Source organism: Branchiostoma belcheri, unplaced genomic scaffold, assembly GCF_001625305.1.
Source record: "Branchiostoma belcheri isolate BF01 breed outbred unplaced genomic scaffold, Haploidv18h27 scaffold319, whole genome shotgun sequence".
NCBI lineage: Eukaryota > Metazoa > Chordata > Leptocardii > Amphioxiformes > Branchiostomatidae > Branchiostoma > Branchiostoma belcheri.
In genome coordinates, this window is record NW_017803931.1 from 74,761 (window position 1) to 100,332 (window position 25,572).

The following is a 25,572-nucleotide window of genomic DNA, read 5'->3' on the forward strand; positions in this document are numbered from 1 at the left end:
TGTGTGTGTGTGGTTTAGCAAGATAACTCGAGAAGCAGTGGATGGATTGGAATGAAACTTGGTAGGTGGGTAGGTCTTCATGAGACCTAGAAATTATTAGATTTTGGGCCCCCTGGCGGCTTACCTAGGTACTGCAGCAGAACTTCCGGTTTTGATATCTCGTGATCTGGACATGCTAGGGTCACGAATTTTGAAGGGCAGATAGCTCTTGGGATAGGGAAGAAGTGACATGAGTTTGGGTCCCCTAGCGGCTTGTTCTGGGACTGCAGGAGCATTTGTTGAAAAATTTTCGAAGGAGGATAACTCAAGAACCGGTTGACGGATTGTCGTGATTTTTGGTATGTAGGTAGTTGAAGTGATGCTTGACATGATCAAACAACAATTATGCAAATCAGGAGCTAATTTGCATAATTAATGAGGAAATTCTATAAATCTTCTTTGTTCGATAATAGAACTATGAAACACTTGTGACATCACTTGTGAGAACGAGAAAAAACATCTGGGGATATAGATTATGTAAATGAGGACCTAATTTGCATAATGAATGGTAAATTTGTATAATTTCATAGTTGTGACTGTTGGGAATTTCATACTTGCCACATTTGGAAGTTAAGTGAAGGTGAACATCAACAAACATAATTTATTCAAATCATGACCTCATTTGCATAATTTATGAGGAAGTGCTATAATAGCATTTTTGTTAAGATGAGGCTGTCATTGGGTGGAGAATATGATCAGCTGATATAATCCATGCAAATGGGGCTCTTATTTACAAAACCAATGATTAAAATTGTATACTTTGTCAACCACAAGGGTTAACATCATTTGGCGAAGGTATGAGATCGTGGAACTCTTGTTTTTAATAAATTGCGCATTCATAGTTGGCTCCTCCCACCGCGGGTACAGACAGATCTGACCCGTGCCGATGTCAATCACCAATACCCGATTCTAAAGTCGGACTCGGGCCGGGTGCGGTGAGTTGATGACGACAGAATGAATTATCCATATTTGGAAAGCCTGGTTCCACTGAGTTAGAGAGACTTTCCATCAAGCTTTTCAGGGGCCGACTGGATGTTGGGCGGCCGGCATCCGAAAAGCGATTTAATCGGGCTATGTCACTCCTGTCATGTACATTTTGTAACTTCATACTTTTACATGTACATGTAAAAAGTATGGTACTCAGTACATTGAAAACCCAAAACACTTCCCATGGGTTTGAAATCTCCCATTTCTTCTGGTAGAGTTTCTTGGTTAAGTGAAAGTGAAATTTACCTATCCAGTTCATCAAAGTTGACATTGAACTGGACATCAGGCTGGCGAGTCAGTCCCTTGTACAGGTCAGTAGATATGACATTCTGCAGAAGAGTCTCTCCAGAAACGTTGACCACACTCCCAGCCTGATCCACATAGAACCCCAGGAATGTCATGGTGTTGTGGTCAGCATTGAAGAACAGGTATGGGTGAGGGCTGTGGAGAAATAAATATAAACAGAATATATTTTGTAAGGATCAGATTACATGTACATTGTCTGTGAAATACAATTCTTAGACCTTAATAGTAGTTAGATTTCATTAGAAGAAATGATTATGAAATTCAATATTGAGTAACTAAAACAATTCAAAAGAAACTAATAGGACTTCAAGGAAGACTTTAAAAATGAAAGTGTGTAGCTTTATCAAGAAGCACCTGTTCTCCCAGGTTCTCCTCAGCTGTAACTGTTGAATCTCTGCCTGTTTCTGATCATCGGAAGGAGATGCCTTTAGGGAAGGGCTCTGGTCACTCATGTTCAGGGATGGAGTAGCAAAATCCTGCAGTATGCAAAGTGCTGGTTGTCATACATGATCAATACATGTCATACATTACATTGTAGTTATCATATAGCCAGTAGACGTCGACTAATCAGAAAGCTTCATTTCTCATTGGTTATCAAGCCATTACCTCAAAAGTGGGAGATTATTCAGATAACCGCCCACTTTTTGGACCGTACCATTAGAGGGGGACAGGACACCGTACCATTAGAGGGGGACAGGACACTAACAGTAGTATTAAGACTTGTAGTACCATATTTACCTAATAGTATGAAAAAACGTAATTTATTTTGAATAATTTTCACTGTACGAAAAGCCGAATTTCCACAAGTTTCCGAGCTGGGACATGTTGGTGAAACCTGGGGTATCCCAGCCGCATAAACATTTCCACGGGTGTCCCATCCCGGCGTGTCCAATTTAGGAAACCCGTGCACACAATGGGACACGCGAAGTGTACAAGATTTCCCACTGTTGGAAATGTCTCGTGTCCTGACTAATTATCGTCACAATGGAGAGATGAGAAGTGCCTTATATTATAAGTGTTATATGTGGCAGTATCCATCCTAAGAAAAAGGCACGACAACCTATACAAACAGTTTTATGTTATTTGTTTAGAGACACATACTGCAAAGTTCTTACCACATCGGAAGGGGATTTCGCGAATATGACCCATACAGATCAGAATATTCTGATTAACCCCCGCTAAGAATCTAGTAGCAGGATATGCAAAGCTTGGTATGAACGGGGTCTAAGAGTTTCCCGAAGTTTATCTCTAGTACATGTCGTTAATGTTTTCTGTACATGGCCCTAGAGCATGGATGTACAATAAAATAATAAATGATAATTAAAGTAATTCTTACTCCGCTTTTGTCAATTTTCTGGTAAAAATGGCGTGAACCCAATACATTTGAACTACCTGGTATGTAACACCTTTAGTGCACTATGCACCAAGTAACATCTACTGTAGTGTCAGTGCACAGTAAACCAGTCAGAATTGCCCTGATGAAGATGACTGACGGTCATTGAAACGTCGGCTCTTGAAAAATAAATGGTTGTGATGAAAACTTTGCTATTCAGTCGTTTACCAACCTGATGAAGTTATTTACGGATCCCTAAATACTCATTTGTAAAAATCCTGGATTTACATGTAGTACATGTACTATGCTACCATGCAGATTTAGGTGACAGAAGTAAAACAAAGTGCTTTTTCAAAAAGCTGCAATTTTTGCCTCAATGAAAAGGCTTACAGTATTTATATAACTGGTGGATAGTTGAGGAGTATATTATGATGGGATATGGTGTGTATATGATGTGTGTGGTTATTAGAATGATGTGAAACTGCTAATAAAGATGAAGTTTATCATTATGATGGACAGTGAAAGAGGAAATTGACTACTATTTGAATTTATGTGGATGTCCAGGAAAAGGTTACCTTGGACATGATAATCATGAACTGCACAACAAACTTCCTGAAGCCAGGGAAGACGTCTCTGTTGACGTCCAAACAGAAGGCAGAGTTTTCACAGTCCTGCAGCTGGTAGTTCAGGAAGGACAGGAAGTGCAGCAGCTCAGCCCAGGATGGATCCTCCATGCCACAGTAACTGGATTATCATTCACAAACAACAAAAAAATAACTTTCTAACTTGTAGGCTTAATCAATGAAGCTCTTCCATAATCCATAATTTTGTGCTTTAAATCCGTTTCATATACTTTTTTGTAGGCAAGTCCCCAATTATATTAGCTACAGTTGTTAAGCCAAAACTACTAACTAAATACACCACCAAAAGGTACAATTTGTATATTAATAATTATTGTACTAAAAAAAGTTGTACTAAGTTAGACCTACAACTATCTTAATCATTGTAGAGCTCTCAGAAAATAAAATTTATTCACCTCTCTTGGATTTGCATGAATACACAAATCTCTGTGTGCTATTAAATAAATCAAAGCTGATGTCAGAAGTTATGTGTTAGTTTTTTGTTTCACTTGACATAATAGCCAGTATTATAATAATATAGTAACTACCTGAGAACTGTGTGTAGGAATTCCTGATGGGTTCCTTCTGTGCTGGTGGGTGTGAACACGAAGGTGTCCAGGTTGATGTTGGCCATCCACCTCCGGAGGTACTGGTACGGACGCTGGTACTCCACACTCCTGAACATCACCTCATTCACCTGATGCGAACCTACCAGAAACAGTCACAAGTTTTTTTACCTAGTACATTGTACAAGCTGGCGACTTCTAATGCATGGGGATCAAAAACTTTCTTTCTATAATTTATGGACACTTGAGTCTCTAAAGGTTACAATTGTGGGGGCATTACTGACTTTGCAATAGAATGGCTCCCTCAATATGAATTTAGGTAGGTTATACACTTAAAGTTAAACTTAAACTTGATGTTATACAGCAGCTATTTTGAGCATTGAAAAAAATTATTGAAACTACAGGTCTAGTATAGAGTTCTGTACAAAGTTTTTGTATCATAAAATTCTATTCTAATTTTTGTTTACTTAATTTCATCATCAACGCCTGAACAGAGCAAAATTACCAAAGTGTCCAAAGTTTTGCGTAGCTGCATTCATAATGTACATTCACGAAAAAGTCTCACAGCTTGTAATGCAGAGTGTGAAGACTGAAGGGCTCATGAATAGTGTGAGTGAATTTCTTATCCAAGTATGTTATTTACATTTAACATTCTCGAAATTCAGTCATCGAAACCTGACCACTCTCTGACAACTAGCAATAGAGCGCCGTGAGTTCGAGCACATAAAAAAGCGTCCAATGTTAGGGCACCCCCCGTTATCATTTCAAAAGTCAGCATACCTGGAATATCATGTTGCTTTTTTGTCAGCAAGCTGTAGGTCTGTCTGGGAGATATACAAGTCACACTTGGAAGCATGGACACAAAAGACTTGTGCTCTTCTCTGTTCTTCTGTAGAATAACAGAAAGCAATGGCTAGAGTTGGCAACACAACAATACTGTACATTACTTGCCCTCTAGATCTACATTCAAAATTTCCAACATGAAGCTGTCTTGGTTGTCTAGCATCAACCAACATCATTATTAATTATTATATCATATAATTAAAATAGACATGATAGACTCTGAGGAACATTTTACGGATGGCCATCAAAGTGGCCAATCTAGATGCATATTTGTACAAGGCGTTTCGCTGTCCTGGACATCTTCATTTTCACAGTAACTGTGGTTAGCCACAACTGTCATAGAAATATACCTTAAGTAAAGCTTTTAAAGTAACTTAAGATATTTCACCTGTGTGTCAGCAGGCTGTGGTTTGTAGGTGTGTTCCACCACATACAGGTCCCAGGGGAGACGTCTCCACACAGACCCGTCCCTCCCCACCAGACTACCCAACACCAACAGGTTAAACAGCAGGCAGTCCACTCCATTATGAACCTACAAACACGATAACCAACATTGAAAAATGACTTTAATGTCTGAACAAAAAAGTTAGTAGAGGAGTTCAGATCCATACTAGTTGTTCACAATTAACTTTTTTTTTGGTACAGGCTACTTGACATTGTACATGTACAAGTCATGTAGTGCATGGAAAGCAGCAATCAGTGCAATATTATGTAACGTCAGTGAACCTTAATCCGACACTTTCAACACCTCTTTGTCTGTTAGGATCTAGCACTGATATGCAAAATCTTTTAATTGCTTTACAAACCCAATAAGGTATACAGCATAAAAACTTGAAACAGTGAGCTCATGAAGTCAACATGTTGTGGAGACGAGGTCATGAAATTTTCAGCTTGTTTTTATACTGGTATAATAAGGCATATCGTGGGAGGAAGCTTCTGGAAGGACAGTGGTCAAAACATTCACAATTTCTCCTTTACATTGCCATGCTACACATTCAACGTCACAGCGAATAAAAAAACAATTGATAAATTAAACTGCTGTTGCTGAAAAACCACTTGCATAGAAGTGTCCTTCTTTTCAAGCACAGAGCGAGTTCGTTACGGTCATTCAGCGGCTGATCGAACAAAACCAGCATTTTGAACGGGACCCCAGAAAGTGCGAAATGGAACGAAATGGAATGAAATGGAATGAAATGAAACGGAATATGTACAAAAATGTATGAAGTACGTTGGATTATTTCGTTTAATTATATCGCCAAAATTAGTGACGAATACTTCGAAATAGTGCAGAATAAAGTTTTCTGTATGGTAACATTATCGTAAAATTCTTCAATTATTCCTTTCTTGGAACTAAAATGCCCCGTCGTAACTGATTTAAATGTGGTCCCCTCTTTGAAAATTCAATAGTCCCAAGCCACGTGATCTGATGTAGAGCTGCCGGTGGTGCAGCGGCTTACCGACTGTGACATTTGATGCCGATGACAACTAGTGTATTGTATTGTGTTATTTGACAAAGGAATTGAGAAAAAAATGTTGTTGTGAATAGCAAAATTACAGGCAAACAGCTACACCGTTGCATGGTGTCGGATTGAGGTTTCCCAACAGAATACGCAGGGCACGGTGAAATCGGGACCGATGTTGAAGACCCAATTTTCCCGCGATATCTCATTGGTTGGGAGAGTGACACACACATAACTAGGTATGACGTTAAAAACGAGGAAAAATGTCACCCCAATGTCATTTTTGTTAATTTGCCAAACAATCTGCCCGCCGCACGTGTCCCTCCCCCTTCCGGTCAGTCCCTTCTCACTTCCGCCCAGCACGGCCCGGACACATGTGCTCCCGCCGTCATCCCTCACAATCGGACAGAGCTAGGCGAGGACGCGCACGTGGCCTCGCTCTCCCCTCTATTCTATTCTCAGTTTTTCGTTTCTTTATTCACGTTTGCGGTTCGCGATGACTAAACCGAAAGCCTGTACAGTCTGCAGGCTGCCAGTGAAGGGGCATGTTGGTCCTTACGGTCCCAGGAAGTGCGGCGTGATCCTCTCGTCACCACCAGACGCCTCGGCCCGGCAGTCTCTGCAGAAGCTGCGGCGGGAGAGCCGAATCAAAGACCTGGCAAAGGGTCTCTGGTCAGAGGCGAGCGACGGGGAACAGGCAACTGTACGTGACCTCCGTGAAGACAAGGCCTTGGCCAGACGTGTCGAGCAGACTTTGGACGAGATCTTCGGCAAAAAGAAATCGCCAGCGTCATCCAAGAAAAAGGTCCGGATCCCGTCAGACGACGACACCCTCTCGCGGTCGAGCTCTTCTTCTCCGGTGGCTCACACCTCTCGCCGCCCCCTCGTAACCTCCTCGTTGGAAGACAGACCGAAGTCCCGTCGCCACAGTTCCCGGCATTGACTGTATTCCTCGTCGGCCAACAAGGCCAAGTCTCACCGCAGCACTACCAGAAGCCGACGAAAAGGCAACAAGTCGCTCCTGGCCAAACTCGCCTCCGCCTTCACTTGTTTTCACAGCTAATTAGGCAACAAGATGCAATCAATGATTAATGAAAATACCGAATGTCTGGTTGTGGATTAATCATTCAATCTTGCCTGACCTGTGCATAAAAGTGTCGGATTAAGGTTCACTGCTGTTTGGTTTGATACCTGGTCCATCAACTTCAATGAAGGTCAATTCAGTGCTGTACTTTTACAATGTCTAATGGTAGTTGACCTGCTTTCAAGTATGTCTAAGTTTATATTTTAGTATCATGACAATTTCGTGAATTAGGGTTCTAGCCATCCTGATTTTTTTTTCTGCCAGTCAACATGTCGAGGTCCGGGTCCTAGGGGGTTCGGAGGCATGCTCCCTGAAAATTAGCACACGATGCAGATGTAGGCAACCACGGGGGTAATTGGAATCCGCTGACCAGTTAAACTTAAGTAAACACGAATCCAATGACTAAGAAAACACAAATCTAATGCCTTCAGGCAGGCATTAGAATTTAATGTAATCATTTTATCTAAATTGAAAATTTGCACTAATTTCCTGGAAATCTTTGAAAAAATGAAGCTCTGCCCATATCTTTTTGTTTTCATAGATTATTATATAATCATTATGCCGAGATTTTTGTCCAACAAATATGACGGCATGGGCAAAATTTTTGTCCATCATGAATGGCAAAATTCTGTCAAATGACAGAAAAATGACACTGGCTAGAACCCTGCTGTGAATGTATACCAGTAGCTTCTTTGATGGAAAATTTGAGTTGTATTCCATTCAGGCCCTGTGGAAGCTGGCTGAGGAGCTACTTAAACGTCAGATCAAACAAGTTCCTACCAATGGAGAGATGTCCAGATGGATGATTCGAGGAAAGGGGCTGGCTGGGTTGACAGAATGAGGGAGTAGCGCCTCCAGAACTGCATCGTTGTTCACAGTAGCCTCGTGCAGAGGAACTTTGATGTAGGACAGTCTCCTCCGCAGCCTCCTGGGAAGCTTCATCCTTAGTTCTTCAGAGAGACACTGGACAACAAGGGACTTGCCGACACCTGCACGCTGGGAAGATACCACTCGTACAGACGACCTGAAACATAAATCATTCAGTTCTGTAAAATTTGTGCAAAATTTTTTGTGCAATGGAAAATATACTAGACAAACTTTACCAAACTCATTGCTTGAAAACCTTGCCCTCTCACTTCTTTTACTTTACTTTTAATTACATGTAATATACTTGGATCAAAACAACTAACAAGCAGGACATACTGTATAACGTGTCTCATGCAGGACAACTGTCAAACAGCATTGAATTCTATTTTAAAAGTTAGGACAGGTGTACGGCAAGGATGTCTACAGTACCTTTTCTGTTCATCCAGGCAGTAGATCTAGACTGGATCATAAGGACTACTATATAGAGGGAAGGATCAACAGAATACAAGGAACAGTGGCTACAGGCGAGACATGTACATGTACTCAGATGATCTGGACTTTGCTGACGACCTACATGTAGCTCTTCTCTCACACTCCCACAGCCAGATGCAAGACAGTCAACTGAACTCAACATCTGCTAGAGTTTGACTTTAGATCAACAAGAACAATACAGAAGTCCGATCCTAATGGTCAACCCCAACACTAAATTATTCCAATACACAGTATAATTATGTAGGTCAGCAATCAAGGAGGTGGAGTCCTTTGTCTAACTCAAGTTGGAAGTGTGATGGACCAACAGGGAGGCACATAACAGAATCAAGCTGGATAAAGGAAGATCATCAGTGGTCTATGTGACACATGGCGCCAAGGCCAGGACATAAACAATATAGTGTAAACTTCCTTTATTTTTGCTGGGACTTAGTTTTGCTATTATAATAGGATTTGCTCATAGCAAAGTAATATCAACTAATTAAAAGAAATATATTTCCTGTACCGTTGGTGATCTACCATGGATGCCAACAGAGTTGAGCCAGCGTGCTGCAGCTGGAACTGTGACAGCAGATACTCCTGTATGCGCTCATGGGAGAACACATGTGGGATGGGCACCTTGTACTGGTCCAGGGCAGTCACCATGTACGACTGGTGCTGTCTCTCTGATGCACACACTACAACGACATGGTAGTCTAGAGATGGAACAGGAAATATACATTAATTTAAAGTAATGGGTGGGGCCCTAACTTCACCACAGTGACGTTTTTCTGAATCTTATTTTTTAAAGGCCAATGTTTTGCAGTGTAACAGTTATAGTACGCACTTACAGTATAAAACGTTGTTGTTGTTTGACTTAACATAACATGTTATCATCATGGTGATTGATTGAATTTCAAGGACATACATGTGTAGGTCATGCTGGTTATTACCTGACGTAATATTGTGTATGTTTGTGTATATAGGTGTACCCTAAATTTGCCACTTTTATGGACAGAAAGCGTCCAAAAACGAGGTGCCCTTGCTGTGCATCCTATCAGCCCTTTCTTGCTCCCCAATCTCCGCTTGGCTAGACATGAACAGAACACTAGTACTAGTAGTAGTAGTACTGTATGTATATCAATCTTTATTTGATAATCCTAGTTTGGAAAGTAACAATAATTTAAAAGTAACCTGAACACTGTACCTTTCCACCTCAAAAACAAACTTTAGGAAATATTAAGTTGGTGAATTGACTGTAAAGTGGCCAATTTAGGGACCCCTCATTATGCAATATTGTTTTGATTTTACAGTTTGTGATGCTCAAGTAATGCAGTTCACACTAATCTAAAATATCAACATTCATACCTGAAAACAACAGGAATTTTCATTTCAAAAAGTCCATAAAATGTTAACTTAATCATGCAACCTGAGATCAATTTGCACTTTGACCCTCAATATCTTGATTATCATTGTTCCAGATGGACATGTTGTCTAAAATGTCAACACCAAGTGCATGTATCCAACTTGAGTTCAAGGGAGACATGCCTTCGCCATGTAAAGAAGTGTTTTTTCAAATTGTTAGTAATTTGAACTTTTTAAGTTATGGTGGTGTAGTCTTGTCTTTATTGACTCCTTAGATCTACATCTTGGGACTACCCCTCCATCAAAGCCACTTAGGTCACAACAAACATAATACCTACATACAGTTACACAGTTCCAGGGACAAGCACCCCCTGTTCTAACATCACCTAGATTTGATGCAATTAACTTTAAGTTAACATTTGCAATGCCTGTTACACATTTGGTTCCCCCTTCCGGATTTTGAATTTCAAGTCTACAAACACGGTAACATCAATGGACATCACATATGGCCATCACCTGATTTTCCTTGGAAGAGTTTGCACCTCATCTCCTCTGCCCTGACGCTGACATCATAGTCCAGCTGGTCAGCAGCGACCAGACAGAAGATCCCTCCAGTCTGGTCTCCTACAGCTCTTCTCCACAGGAGGACCACCTAACATTGTGATGATTAAAAGGTGATTCAGCATTATATATATTGAGTATTGTAATACTCAAGAATAATATGAAACAACAATAATATTGTACATCATAATCAATGTCAGAATAGAAGATTAAGGACCTGACCTCTTCCAGAGAAGTGTGTGGAGTACAGATGAGCACCTCCCTGAAGGAGGGGAGAGGTTGTCTGGTCTGGCCCTGCATGTACAGGGACAACACTGTCTGCCAGATGTCATCTGGAAATGGATGAAACAAGGAGTGAACAACACTGATCAATGGCGCAAAAGTGGGATTTTTTTTCCACAATAGTCTACAATAGTCTGAAGTTATTCCAAGAACAAGGAATGCGGTACCTATCTTTTACAATCTGCAATACTTTAGTCAAATAATCAATTAATCTCAAGCTTTTTAAAGCATGGAAAAGACAGAATCTGCCACAACTATAATAGTTCCAGTACCTTGGGGACACACTACAAGGTTGGGCTTGCCCGCATGTATGAAATGGCTTGGCCAGTGTCGACCTAGAGCGATATTTGCTGGAAAATAAGTAACATTACCAATATATCAGATGTGCATGTACATTTTGTACTTCAAAGCTTGTAATTAATACAGATCTTATCAATGTACAAGACAGATAAATTTGGGATATACATGTAACTCCGTTACATGTGTATCCAGGTTTTTAAATAGAAATCTTACATGCACGTACAATTGGATGAAATGAGCGAGTTTCGCATAACAGAGTATGATATACATACATTATCCTCGACATCATCTGAAAGGTTTAGTATGAATTACATACCAGTGCTGGCAAGATTCCTCAGCACCAAGGCCAGGTGGTCAATGCTGATGTACTCCTCAAACGTGGTGGACTTGACAGTGGTCAGGTACTCCTTCCAAACTGACTCCATTCTTTTGATCATCGTCCTAGAAATGCAGACTTTGGTCACATCCATATTCTATTGTCAATTTTTTTATTTTCCAACATGTGCAACAATTTAGGAAATATGTACATCTATATATTACCATTAATAGTACACAAAAGCAAACTTTAAGATACCTGGTTAAGATACCTGGTAATTGTCAGTGAGCTAAATGTATGTACACAAACAAGTACATTGTAGATCGTTACCACAGCATGTATTGCCATGAAGCAAATTTTGTTAAGTAGAGTAACATTTTCAAGTTTGTTTATTTTGTTTATTTGAAGGATCTCCATTACTCAGTATATATATATATTAGCATACGCATATTCTCAGAATTCTTCCTGGAGTCGTAAAAACACATTACAAACTTATAACACAGATGTATGTATGTCTAGATCTTGCTTATTGCCACACACAAAATACTAACAACCTGTAACTATTACCTATCCTATCCTATATACATGTACAACAACAAGGGAAAAAATTGGTTAACTTACATAAAAATAATCACTACGCTACCACCAATGCTGCAGGGGTCTGTTTGTGCATGTTTGTGTTTTTAACCTGTCCTTGTTTCCTGTGTTTTTTGAAAGCTGATGGTGCGGATGATTTGATGTGTTGCGGAAAAGTGTTGTAGGATTTTGTGCACCTATACAAGAATGTCCTTAGTAGCAGAGGATGTTATGGGTTTTGGTAGTCTAAAGCCTCCCGCGTGTGAAAGTCGTGTGTTGTGTTGATGTGTGTCGTTGATTTTGCATAGCTTATTGTAGATAATAAGAGGTTTGCCAGTAGTCAGGAGTTTGTGGAACGTGGAGAGTGTGTTTGTGTAAAGTCATTCGTTAACTCTGGGCCAGTGTAATCTACTGTAAAGTTTGTCGATCCTGCAGTTGTACTCTGCATTCAAAACAAGCCTAGCCGCCTAATTTTGTAAAATCTGCAACCCGCTCAGGTCAGATTGAGAACTGGATGATAGAAGGCAGGAGCAGTAGTCCAGATGACTCAGGACAAGTGTTTGAGTTGCAGTTTTTAACGTGTCACCCGTGAGAAAGTCACATGATCTTGCAATTGCTGCTAGAGCACTTGCCATTTTGGATTTAACTTTGTCAAGGTGTTGCGCTAAGGTTATAACTGCTGGTCTATCAATAATCGTAGCAGTTTTGCCTGTTCTACCTGTTCAATTGTTGACAATGCCTACACTATGTATGAAAAATACACAACCATTCAATGCAACACTTCATGTCACTCTACAACTCACTCTTTCCTGGGTTCCTCTCTGGACAGTGACATACTGGTGAAGCCTGCAAGGGACACGGGTTCCTGTATGGAAGTTAACATCATGATACTGCTGTCTTCTACCATTTCTGGAATCACATCTTCCACATTTTCAGCAACCATTTTTTCCTCCTCTCCCTCATTGCTGTTGAGGTACTTGTCGATGATCTCGTCCTCATCCATGTTGCTGATGCACCAACTGACAGCCTTTTCCATGTCTCCATTGGTAGCCTTCATGGCTGCCGTGGCAACGCGATCCGTCAAATCAGCCACCTTCTGTTTCAGCTTCTCCACGAACTCCTCTCTTTTCTCCTCATCCATGAACAACATAGTTGCTGTCTCTTCATTCGTTTGCTCTTCTTCTACGTTCTCTTCTTCCATTGCTTCAACGTCACCCACAACACGTGACATGGCCTTCCTGATGTCTTCCTCAGTGCACAGTGGCTTGATGCTGGACAACAAGGCCAGGACTTGGGGGGTTGCCATTTCATTGAGGTTGATCATTGCCAGAGCTTTACGGAGAACCACGATCTGCTTGGTGGTGAAGTGATTCAGTTCGTCGTACTCCAGCCTGGCTTTGTCCATGGTGCCAAGCCACTTGTCCAGACACTCCTCCATGTACTTAGCCAGTTGGGTCAGTTGGTCCTCAACGGCTGCCCTTGTGCCGTGGAGGGCTTCTGTGCCAAAGCCAAAGTTGACCATGACCTTGACCTTTCTGTTGCCTTCGCAGTACACGACTGCATTCCAGTTGTTGAACAGGACTGCTCCGGCATTGTAGAGGTAAACGTAGGCCTGGCCAAGTCTCGTCACACCTGTCAGAATCTGAAATGAGGGAGAGACTGATTGATTGACTGATTGATTGATTGATTGATTGACGGATTGATTGATTGACTGATTGGCTGATTGATTAATTGACTGATTGGCTGATTGATTGACTGATTGAGCAATGAAAGAAAATGATAACTAAATCACCATGCTAAGTCGATAAGAATATTACCAAAATCCAGCAAGCTACTTTGCATAGAACTAACGCAGGAGTACATGACTTGTACATTTGGATACAACGGGCACTTAGTGTGTCAAGAAAATGAATGATGCACATCTGGTCTTAACAAATATCAGAAAACATCTGACCTCCACAAATCTGTCCACTTCCTGGCTGCCCTTGTCAGCTGTCCCAGCCAGCAGCATGAGTTTACTCTGTAGACTCTTCAGCATGGACAGGTTGTACTCCTTCACAGCCATGTCTTCATCATCATCATTGTCATCCTTAGGCTCTGCTCCTTCTACTCGCAATCGGACCACTGACTCCAAGTCATTCTGAAGTAAATTGGAGTTAAATTAACATTAAACATTTCACTGGTGCCTCCAAAATGTTACAGGAAAGGAGGATGCCAGGAAAGTCACATCTAACCAGATTAAAAACCTGAATTCAACTAACTTTATTCAAAGTTTTTGAACGGAATAGGCTGTTCCAAAGACATACAGCCGGTCCTGTCTCTTAGACACAATAACTCTACGTCATTAACTAATACAGTAATTGTATGTTAGTTACTGGTCTACGAGCTTACAACTGTCTACTACATAAGTCTAATCAGTGTCTATTACAACCCACCTTTACTGGAGCATACAATGTACAATTACCTTAAAGTTTTCAGTTTCCAAATTATTAGCATTTTAAGGGAAAAGGAATGACACTACATTAAGCATATCCTTTAGAGATACATACCAGAGATTGATTTTGTCCAAAGCAGCCAATCTCGTAGACACCCCTGGCATTGATGGCTTCTGTCTGAGACAGGGAGGACATCTCCACAGAACCATGGGAGTCACTCACTTCCTTCAGCCACTTCAGGTTACGACAGGTGTCCATCTGGAATATATAAGCAGATATTATATAATTTATATAGTTGACTGACAGGTATGATGGCAATGCGACAACAAATCAAAAACATCAGATATCCATCATGGCAAAATGATGTGATGCAATTTTGTCTTGCTTCTTCTTTAAGTTATGACTAGACATGTATTGACTAGACATTCAGTTAAGTATGTTGTTCAAAGAAACTGTCGCTGTGGCCAGAAAACTAACATGTCTACAGGTGCAAGTTGCCTGACAGTACATGTAACGTTACATGATGTACATCTGTTCAATGAAGTTTAAGATATTGAAGGAGTAGGTACAAGTATTTTAGAATCAACATCAATGCAAATCAATATTGAATCATGGGAGGGGGGGCTATCATTAAACAAATTCTGACCAGTTTCTTGGGCAGGTGTTTGTCCTTCTTCAGGGCAGCCCAGAACTGCCGGCAGCATTTCATCAGCGTGTCGAAGTCGGAGTCTTCGTTCAGGTCGTAGATGAGCGGTGCATACCCCACCCCGGCAGACAGGAGGCAGTTCACCTTGTCCACTTCAATGTCACTCTCTCCAGCTGAGATGCTGGCCAGAACCTTCAGTTCCCTGGTACCTGTAGTATATAATAAACGTTTGTCAGTGCCTAGTACATGTAAATGTACAACATCATCAGTTTTGGTGATAACATTTTCTGTGGTGTTAACTTCTGCATGGGGGTCCCCCTAAACATAGAAATCAAACAATAACCATTCAGAAACCACCAGTGGTTATTGTGATAAAAGTTAGATATTTTTTCTTGAATGCCTGAATATGTACAAACATGTAGGGCAATATACATTTGATATCACAAGAAAGTCATTTAGACGTACTATATAAGCTAACACACCATGGATCTTTGTTCTCAGCCAGTTCACGAGTCGCTGACACTTGACAAACGTCCTGATGCTATCTATCTTCTGCTCTGTCATCTCCCTCAGCAGCTTCCCTGCATTCACCACTTTCCTGTTGATGGAACTCAGTGGATTCTGCTTGCAGTTTTTCTATGCAGGAGAAAACACCATGTCAAAATGCAGTGCATACATGCAGGTATTCTGCCAAATGAATCAAACATGTTTAAATTGAAAACTAAGATAAAATTACACAAAATAGATCCTTTAAAGATACAAGTTGTTTATAAATAATCAAGACATCAGATTCTTTGAAAATAGCCAGCAGCTAACATTTAGTACTCTAGCCAAAGTTGTCAGTTGTGCGGCTGTAATGCCGCATTACGTGGTCATTATCAGATCACTTCTGGGGTTACCCCGGCATTAAACTAGCTCCCACTGAACATTGGGAGTAATGCTAGATTGATGCCATGACTATTAATCATCATTAATCATCTTGGCCTTTTGGAGTGGGGCAGAAGCTGTTGCCTGATGTGATCTCCACCCCTGACAGCCTGCCTGACAGCTTGCCCGTGGGGATGGTCACACCAAATTAATCCTGTGCTCTTTGAAAACATATGTGCCTTCTAGGAGGTGAAACATAATCTGTTTTCTTTGAGCTGAAACACAGCATCATACATATCTCCAAGTTTGGCTTGTTTTGACCAAGCTACAGGAGTCTTTTCTTTTCTTTGAATGTCTTTTAACCACTAAATCAAAAGGTCCAGGACCTGTTGGCCTGGGCTGATAGTGACTGCATTTGTATACATACAGAGCCTCCTACATGTGCTATGGGGAGTTGCAAAGGATGGTCTGATCTATCATGTGACCATGTATGGGAACATTCTGCTCCCCCCAGAGGTCATGTGACCTATGGGGGGAGCAGAATGCTCTAAGCTGTCTTGGTCCTACATTGTGTTCTCTCTCTCCACTTCTTGTTAGACATTTGCTACCAGGCACCACATTTTTTTACCAAATGTCTTGAAATTTTAACAGAGCTTGGGAATATACTTCCACAGGTATTCTTGGTTTAATTTTTTGGATGCAGGCCCTAAAATAATTCAACGTAGCTTTTTTGTAAAAAAAAATAGTCCCAAAAAGTATATTGTAACTTATTTGCTCCTGTGTCTTCATATTAGGTCAAATAAAGGACCTAAAATTTGGTATGAGGATAGTGGTTCATGTACGGTGTTGGTGGTTGAAGTATAATGACAAGAAGTCCTAAATGCAACTTCATGTATGTTCTTTTAGGTTGGAATTGCAACAGAATTTCTGAAAATATACCCTGTGTAAAAGGCCAAACTTCAGACTGTTTCAGGCCAGGCAGGTTGTAGACTGAACTAGAGTTCCACGATCTCATACCTTCGCCAAATGATGTTAGCCTTTATGACTAAGAAATAATAGATTAATCCCCCTGATTGTGCAAATAGGATCTTATATTGCATCAATTATATCTGCTGATCATATTCTATACCAGAAGACAGTCTTATCTTATCAATGCATGCCATTATAGCATGTCCTCATAAATTATGCAAATGAGGTCCTTATTTGAATAAGTTATGTTTAATTATGTTCACCTTCACATAACTTTCAAATATCCCAAGTATGAAATTCCAGACATTACCAATATGTAATTATAACATTTTCTCATTAATTATGCAAATTAAGTCTTCATTTGCATAATCAATATCTGCCTGTATTTCTGACGTTCTGAATTACATATGTCACAAGCTTGAATAGTCCTATCATGGAATGCAGCTGATTTATAGAATTTCCTCGTTAATTATGCAAATTACATTAATATTTGCATAATTGTAATATTATTATGTCATGCATCACTTCAGCTACCTACATGCCAAAACTCACGACGATCCATCAATCGGTTCTTGAATTATCCGCCTTTAAACAGTTTTCAACTAACACCCCTGCAGTTCCAGAGCAAGCAGCTAGGGGGCCCAAACTCACGTCACTTCTTCCCTATCACAAGAGCTACCTACCATCCAAATTTCGTCAGCCTAGCATGTCTAGATCACGAGATATCAAAACCGAAAGTTCAGCTGCAGTACCATAACAAGCCGCTAGGGGGCCCAAAATCTAATCAGTTCCACGTCTCATCAAGACCTACCCACCTACCAAACATCAAGACAATCCATCCAGGCGTTCTCGAGTTATCGTGCTCACACACACACACACACACACACACACACACACGAACGCCTCTGAAAACATAACCTTCTTGGCGAAGGTAATTAGGTCAGTCAGGCCTGCTCAGAGGCGGTGGGACGTCAGTTGCTGACACAGGATGTTCTAAATGGTTGAGGATTGTGCTTACTTGAGCCTGGTGCTAATGTAAGGGTCAACCATAACCGAAGACTGTGACAGAGGGCATTAATGCAGGGGAAAGGCAAACTAATTGGTTCAAGGCACTGCAGAGTTGACAGTGGAGGGAGGTGCCTTGGACAGTCATAATCTACTGTGAAATTAGGCACTATACTGGCTGTAATGCAGGATGAATGTTTCAGGGGGTAATGCTGCATAGCAGACCACTTTGGCAAGGGTGACCAGGTCAACCCACTTTTGAACAAACACATATGCATGACATTGTACAACATACACTACATGTACAAACATGTATATGCAGAGCAAATAGATAGACAAGTAAACATACCGAATGCAGCAGGATCTCCACTCCTTTGAAGTCTCCCTTCAGGTTGTACTTTTCCTTGACGTCTTTCACCACTTCTGCTGCATCCAGGTGCTTGTTCAGCTGGTGGTACTGCTGTATCTGTAGCACACGCTCCTTGATCCATCCCTCTCTTGGATTCTTCGCCAGCATCTTCAGCTCGTACTCAAGCTTCCTGTACTCGTTCTTGAACTGCCCAAACGTCTCGTCAACATCCTGAAGTGTGATCTTTCCATCTTGGACGTTTTGCCTCAGTTCCAGCCACTTCTGGTAGGCAGGCGTCCACACTTGGCCGAGAACGCCATCCACAGAAAGTATGGGTAGGTCCTTCTCCTCTTCACCAGGCTGCGTTGGTCTCATCTTCTCCCAGATCTTGTTGAAGACGGTACTTTTGCTGAGGTTTTCCAGATGGAACAACATCTCCCTGATCGCAGGAGTGATGCCAAAGTAGGTGACGTTGGGTGGTTGAGTTAGGTCAAAGGAAACTTTGGCAATGTCGTTGCCAGCCACCAGTTGACACAGCCTGCTCAGGGACATGGCTGATTTGTCTCTTCGGACCTTTTGCTTCAGCTCTTCACACGCAACTATAAGAGAAGACATGACAACTTCTGATATTTAAATCAGCTTCTTCATGTTTCAGTTACTATTAGGATCAATATCATTTTATTACAGAGACTCAGACACATGCTTCCAAACCTTAAGCAATTGTTAGGTAAATGATGATGATAATATATTATTACAATTATTATTATTATCATTATAAGAGAATTATATTCAAACATAGTGAACATCGCAGAGCCATGTGTAAACTTTGCATCAGTGACCATCTGTTACGTATAGAATCCGGCAGGCATAGCTGTACCCCTCTGAGACAGAGAAATTGGGAATTCTTTATAATTTATATGTTGAAAATGAGATAACGGGGGGTTCCCTAAGTTTGGACGTGTCCTAACTTCGGAGGGATTTTTTACTGTTCTTATTATGCAAAAGTATGCTGTGTTTGTTGCAGCTGACTTTATTTGCTCATAGTCAATGCATACACTATTTGCATGCAAAGTATTAGTTATTTATTGTTTTGTCGAGAAACAGAATTTCACCAAGAATAATGATGCTGCTGAGAGGAGGGTATCGTCCCGAGAAAACCAATGTCAGCACCACTGTCATTCTGCATTTCCCATGATTCTCATGAGACCGCGTTGATTGCATAAGCCGTGTTTTCAGTCAAAACACTGACTGATTGCGTTCAATACACCCCTCCTCGTGTGAGACGAGAAGTACACACAATCACAACCGTCAAAAGAAAGCTGAAATAGATAGAATTCAGTTCTTATTGCTGCTTACGTATGTAAAGTCATTTGAAGACAGCAAAACTGCAAAAACAGTATGGGTGCATTAATTTCTTATTGAAGTATTGTTCTCTACATTTAATGTTCTAAAAATTCATTCATCAAAAACCTGACCACTCTCTGACAACTACATGTAGCAACAGGGTGTAGCAATAGTTTGAGTGTGTGGAAAAGCCTCCGATGTTAGGGCACCCCCGTTACATTTTCTATACTTGACTGTACATAATATCAAGATGAACGCCAAGCGCTTTTCAAAACTTTACAAATTAACTGTCAATCAAGCAGGACACTTTCAAATACTTGATATAATGCAGGAATAAATGTATAGTAGACAAAGTATATACTGTCTTATGTCTCCAGATGTTTCAGAAAGAGAGAAGAAATGGTGAATAACAGATTCTGAAGATTAGTAATTGCATCAGATTCTGTAATATATGACTGTTTACTTATTAGTCTTTTTACCACTTAGCATTAGAATGTAGTGGTTCAGTATTCAATACTCCATGTTTTGTATACTCTAGACATCTTTTGGTCACATGACATTTAGCCCAGCAGGGCAGGAATATGCAATAAGGGATCCGATTCATTTAATTATAAGCTGCCTTGTTGCCCAGGCCAGGCGGCAGTCACCTAACTGCTATGGGACTGGTGAGGTGAGGGTGAGGTCTTACAACACTTATTAGTAGATTATTTATAAGACCTAGATGATGATGCCTAGATGATGATGAGACCTACATACATTGTATATATTGTTTGTTGAAATTGTCTTTTTTTTGGGGAGGGGGGTAAAATAGAAAAGGATTTTAGACACTGAACAAGACTGTTTCTTGAGAGGGGTGAAGGAAGCCATTTACATCAGGGCCCATCACCCTACATTGAACTGCGACAAGGGGCGGCATCGTCTACCAGATACCTTTGACCCAGTGTTGACGTCACACTTCAAAGAAGCCACGTGACAAGCTTCACTGGGTCAGTCTACTGAGGAAGACCAGAGTGACTGGTCGAAAGCTCTAGGTGAGAGAATTTTTTGTGTTGGACCAAAAGTCTTAACTTTAAACAAGTCATGTAACTACCAAGTTACACAGATGAACTTTCATGATAACAATAGAAAATGAATTTGAAAAAAGTTGAATATAATAATCTAAAAGTATATAACATCAATAAAAAGCTTGACACTATTACAATCATTCTAGCAAAAGAATGACAACACTTCTCACCTGGTTTGATGTCTTCACACATGCTGAGGAAACACTCAATCTGCCTTGTTTCCATCTTGATTGCATCCATTTCCCTTTCTCTCCAGTCAAGAACCTTTTCAAGCTGCTCGAGGGGCCAGGCAGTATCCTCCACCTTCACCACCATGTTTGCATCGCGCTTTCCACTTCCTTTGGCCTTCTTGGTTTTACTTTCCTCTTCTTCCTTTGTACTGCTGACAGCCACGGCATTGCAGAGTTCTAGGAACTGTTTCCTGTGCTGCAGGAGGAGCTGGAGGTGGCTGATGATGATGCTGCCCTTTGTCAGCTCCTGGACTGCCGTGCCCAGGAGGGACTTGTAGGAGGCAATGTGGGTTTGACTCTCTACATCAAGGAATGCCACCAGGTCTGATACCTCCCCTGTACAAATGGAACAAGACACTCAGTAATATTATGAGAAAACAAATATGACGTACATTGTACTACATGTACATATAAAGTTCAATACATTGTACATAGTACCATATATTATCATTAAGTCAACTAGAGTTCCCAGATCTCATACCTTTGCCAAATGATTTTAATCTTAAGTTTATGACTGACAAATTATAGATTATTCCCCTTATTTAACAAATAGGATCCTCATCTTCATGAATTATATCAGTTTATCATATTCTCAACCAAAAGACAGTCATGCATTAACAAACAATGCCATTCTGGCATTTCCTCATAAATATATATTTTTTTATTATTCAATATAAATGAAGTCCTGATTTGAATACATTATGTTTAATGATGTTCATCTTCAATGAACTTTCAAATATCACAAGTATGAAATTCCTGGCAGTTTTACAGAATAACATTTTCTCATAAATTATGCCTGTGTTTCTCTAGTTGTCAACTACCAATCTTACAAGCTTCAATAGTCCTACGCATGGAATGCAGCTGATTAATAGAATTTCCCCATACTTGCATAATTGTCAAATAATTATATTAAGCATCATGTAAGCTACATGTACCTACATACATGTGTGTACCAAAAATCAAGACAATCTGTCAACTGGTTCTTCAGTTATCCTCTTTTGAATATTTTCAAACAGATAGCCCTGCAGTTCCAGAGCAAGTCGCTAGGAGGCCCAAACTCACCTCCCTTAGCACAAGAGCTACCTACATTTTGTACCATCCAAATCTGTTCACCCTAGCATGTCTAGATCATGAGGAATCAAAACCAAAAGTTCAGCTGCAGTACCATGGCAAGCTGCTAGGGGGTCCAAAATCTAATCATTTTCAGGTCTCATCAAGACCTACATGTACCTAAGTAATCAAAACAATCAACCTACCAAGTATCAAAACAATCCATTTATTAAGGACAAGTTGGTTGTCTTTCTACCCAGGGGAAAACATAAGAAATGTTGAGGTTGACTACTGATGAATTTCTGAACTTATGAAAGGATTATGAATCAAACCTGTTGATAGAGAAGGCAGTTGTGTTCCTTCTGTGACGGGTGTCTCTAACCTGGCGGTGTTGGTTTTCAAGTGTTTCTTTGGTCGGTCAGCCTCATCATGTTGAGGAGTTTTCCTTTTGTTGTCCCTCAGTAGCACAGACGAGTCTGCTTTGGACAAAATGACATTGAGCTGAAGATCAATAATACTGGTACTAACTTTTGTATCAAGGAACACCAAGAATTCTGAGATTTCATACCTCCATGAAATATATGAGTTTTTGTAAATGTTTTTTGTCTCATTGACTATGGAAATAATAAAAAGGTCGTAATTAGCACAATCTAGTTTAATTTATGGTTTTCTAAATTCAAATGACAATATTTTTCATGTAAAATTCCTCTCCTTTGTCATACTTCAATTCAACATGTCCTCATTAATTATGCAAATCACCTCTACATTAACAAAATATATAGCCTGGGTACCATCCCCAGTAGTATTCGCCAGCTCTATACATGTAACTGGGTCTGAACTTGATCACATATGTAGCGTCTGGAGTCTGAATATTCGTTCAGATTTTGAACGAGCGCGCTGATTGGTCCTACTCGTCTAAGCCCTATTTGGGTGTGTACATATTAGGTAAGGGCCGTTTGGACGTCCGAACGGCGACGTTAGCGTCATACATCAAACATAAGTTGATGTTGACCTCGCAATCACGTCCGTTTTGGACGATTTAGACGGAATGATCGTCGCTCAAAAATGAGCAAAAAGATGCATTGAACAATTTCGTTCGTGGAAAGTATGTTTTGGGCGTCCTACTGGAAAAAAAGAACGCACCGAGAAAAGGAACACTCGCGCGAAAATCTGTGTTTACAAAACAACAAACATCACATGAATAATGGAGGCGCGCCATTGGCCGTCGCCCTGAGGCTTAGCCAATCAAATAAAGCCCCGCTGCTCGGGCTAGCTCATTACGTGACGTCATCACCAATCGTTTCATATGTAATCGGGTCCAGACCAAGTATAGAGCGTGCGACATATTACTGGGAATGGTACCCAGGCTACAAAATATATGCATAGTGGTGTTAACCTTTAAGTAACTTACACATGTCACAAGGTATAAAATTCCCATCATTCACCTATCATGCCTATAAGGAGTAACAGAATTTTCACATTAATTATGCAAATTAGGTCATCATTGCATAATTGATATCTGTTGATGTTCCGGCTGCCACAGATTAAATAGATTACATGTCTTTGATTGTTTCAAGGTACTATTATTAAAAACACTGTAATTATAGTATTTCCTCCTTGATTATGCAAATTAAGACCTCATTTGCATAATTTGAATTTAATTATGTACAACTCTGTCTCAGCTACCTTACGTACCAAAAATGATTACTAACAGTAACTTTGATCTTTACTTAAGTCCACTGTTTATAGAGGTCTGGACTACTTGATGAAACTAAAGACCCACTTTTTTTAAATAAAATATGTTTGGGTGTTGTATCACCTGTAGGTTTGTCAGAACTAGTGCTTGGCCTTGGCTGTGTGTCAGCTCTGTGTAAGACAGTTGATGATGAAATGGTGGGGAGCATTGAAGAAGTAGGATGGACAACACTTGGTACAACTGATGTCTTTCCAGTTTCATCTGTGAGATGAGAACATTGTTGTTATAAGAACTTATACAACACATATAAATGAAGTCCTGATTTGAATACATTATGTTTAATGATGTCCATCTTCACTTAACTTTCAAATATCACAAGTATGAAATTCCTGGCAGTTATCATTACAGAATTATAACATTTTCTCATAAATTATGCCTGTGTTTCTCTAGTTGTCAACTACCAATCTTACAAGCTTCAATAGTCCTACGCATCGAATGCAGCTGATTAATAGAATTTCCCCATACTTGCATAATTGTCAAATAATTATATTAAGCATCATGTAAGCTACATGTACCTACATACATGTGTGTACCAAAAATCAAGACAATCTGTCAACTGGTTCTTCAGTTAATAATATCCTCTTTTGAATATTTTCAAACAGATAGCCCTGCAGTTCCAGAGCAAGTCGCTAGGAGGCCCAAACTCACCTCCCTTAGCACAAGAGCTACCTACATTTTGTACCATCCAAATCTGTTCACCCTAGCATGTCTAGATCATGAGGAATCAAAACCAAAAGTTCAGCTGCAGTACCATGGCAAGCTGCTAGGGGGTCCAAAATCTAATCATTTTGAGGTCTAATCAAGACCTACATGTACCCAAGTATCAAAACAATCCATTTAAGCCGTCTCAAGTTATCGTGTCTACAGATGGACACACACACTCACACACACATACATTTTGTACATGTACACGAACGCCTCTGAAAACATAACCTTCTTGGCAAAGGTAACAAGATCCTATATGCGGGATTGCCATAAATTAACATTATAACTTTTCAAGTTTTTAAAATACACCAAAATCAGCCTTTCTTGTCACATACATGTCATGTACGTATGTGCAAAAGGTATTAATAGTGTTGCACATACCACCTACCAAAGAGTTTGAGGATCCCAGCACAAGGTTGCCATGTGAGCATGTGTCGAAGAAGCTCGTCTGTTGGTGGTGTTCTTCCATCGTTGGTTGCTGGCCATGTTCGGCACAGCATTCTGGAGAACAAGCAGCCATAGTTGCGTTTGGACTCATCTGGTGACCTTGCATAGCTGTTAACAATCTGCTGACCATTCTCACTCTGAAATATAATAGACACAGGCACTATAAGTTACCGGTAAATGTTTTTTGAGCAACCGTTTGCAACGACTACATTTTTGTACATGACAATTATACAATCTATTGTACATGTACAATTATGTGAGCGGGGCCTGATGGTGTATTTAAACCCCGGGTTCTTTTAGGATGTTGCCTAGAGAGACCTTTACAGAGAAGTAACAGACACAGGACGCAGGTCTTTGCCGTACAACATCGCCGGGGACTGGGCCTCTCAACTGTCGACCCTCGCCTCTCACCAACTGTCGACAACTGTCTGTCCTTTCCACAGTCCCACGGCTTTACCTTTATTCATTTCTTCCAGACACAGGTAGCACCTAAGTGTAAAGCTATTGTCTGCCGGAGTCTAGACAGACACACCAAGAGATCGTCTACTATCCTACTGTGACAGTCATAAAATCATTTGTTTTGATATTCCGCACTTCAAAGACAACAATTCTTTAATTTGTAATGCAATTTCACACGTCCATGGTAGGAGTTCTTGATTAAACATCTAATATGAATATGCGTAAGGGTTGTCATACTAATCACAGAGCGGAACGGGCGATAAGAAGCAGGAC

General features: G+C 40.4%; 1 protein-coding gene across 1 annotated transcript in view; it reads right to left on the bottom strand.

Moving 5' to 3' along the window:
- LOC109474771 (E3 ubiquitin-protein ligase RNF213-like) overlaps positions 1 to 25,572 on the bottom strand; it is a 122,127-nt gene that overhangs the window by 59,673 nt on the left and 36,882 nt on the right. The window contains 20 exon segments of the mRNA XM_019775133.1: positions 1,273 to 1,467; positions 1,687 to 1,808; positions 3,241 to 3,409; positions 3,834 to 3,993; positions 4,632 to 4,740; positions 5,083 to 5,226; positions 8,019 to 8,262; positions 9,100 to 9,289; positions 10,455 to 10,590; positions 10,722 to 10,831; positions 11,054 to 11,131; positions 11,398 to 11,522; positions 12,777 to 13,615; positions 13,928 to 14,113; positions 14,523 to 14,666; positions 15,055 to 15,263; positions 15,537 to 15,690; positions 18,245 to 18,843; positions 20,823 to 21,218; positions 24,782 to 24,977. Of these exon segments, the coding sequence (XP_019630692.1) occupies positions 1,273 to 1,467; positions 1,687 to 1,808; positions 3,241 to 3,409; positions 3,834 to 3,993; positions 4,632 to 4,740; positions 5,083 to 5,226; positions 8,019 to 8,262; positions 9,100 to 9,289; positions 10,455 to 10,590; positions 10,722 to 10,831; positions 11,054 to 11,131; positions 11,398 to 11,522; positions 12,777 to 13,615; positions 13,928 to 14,113; positions 14,523 to 14,666; positions 15,055 to 15,263; positions 15,537 to 15,690; positions 18,245 to 18,843; positions 20,823 to 21,218; positions 24,782 to 24,977 (4,505 nt within the window).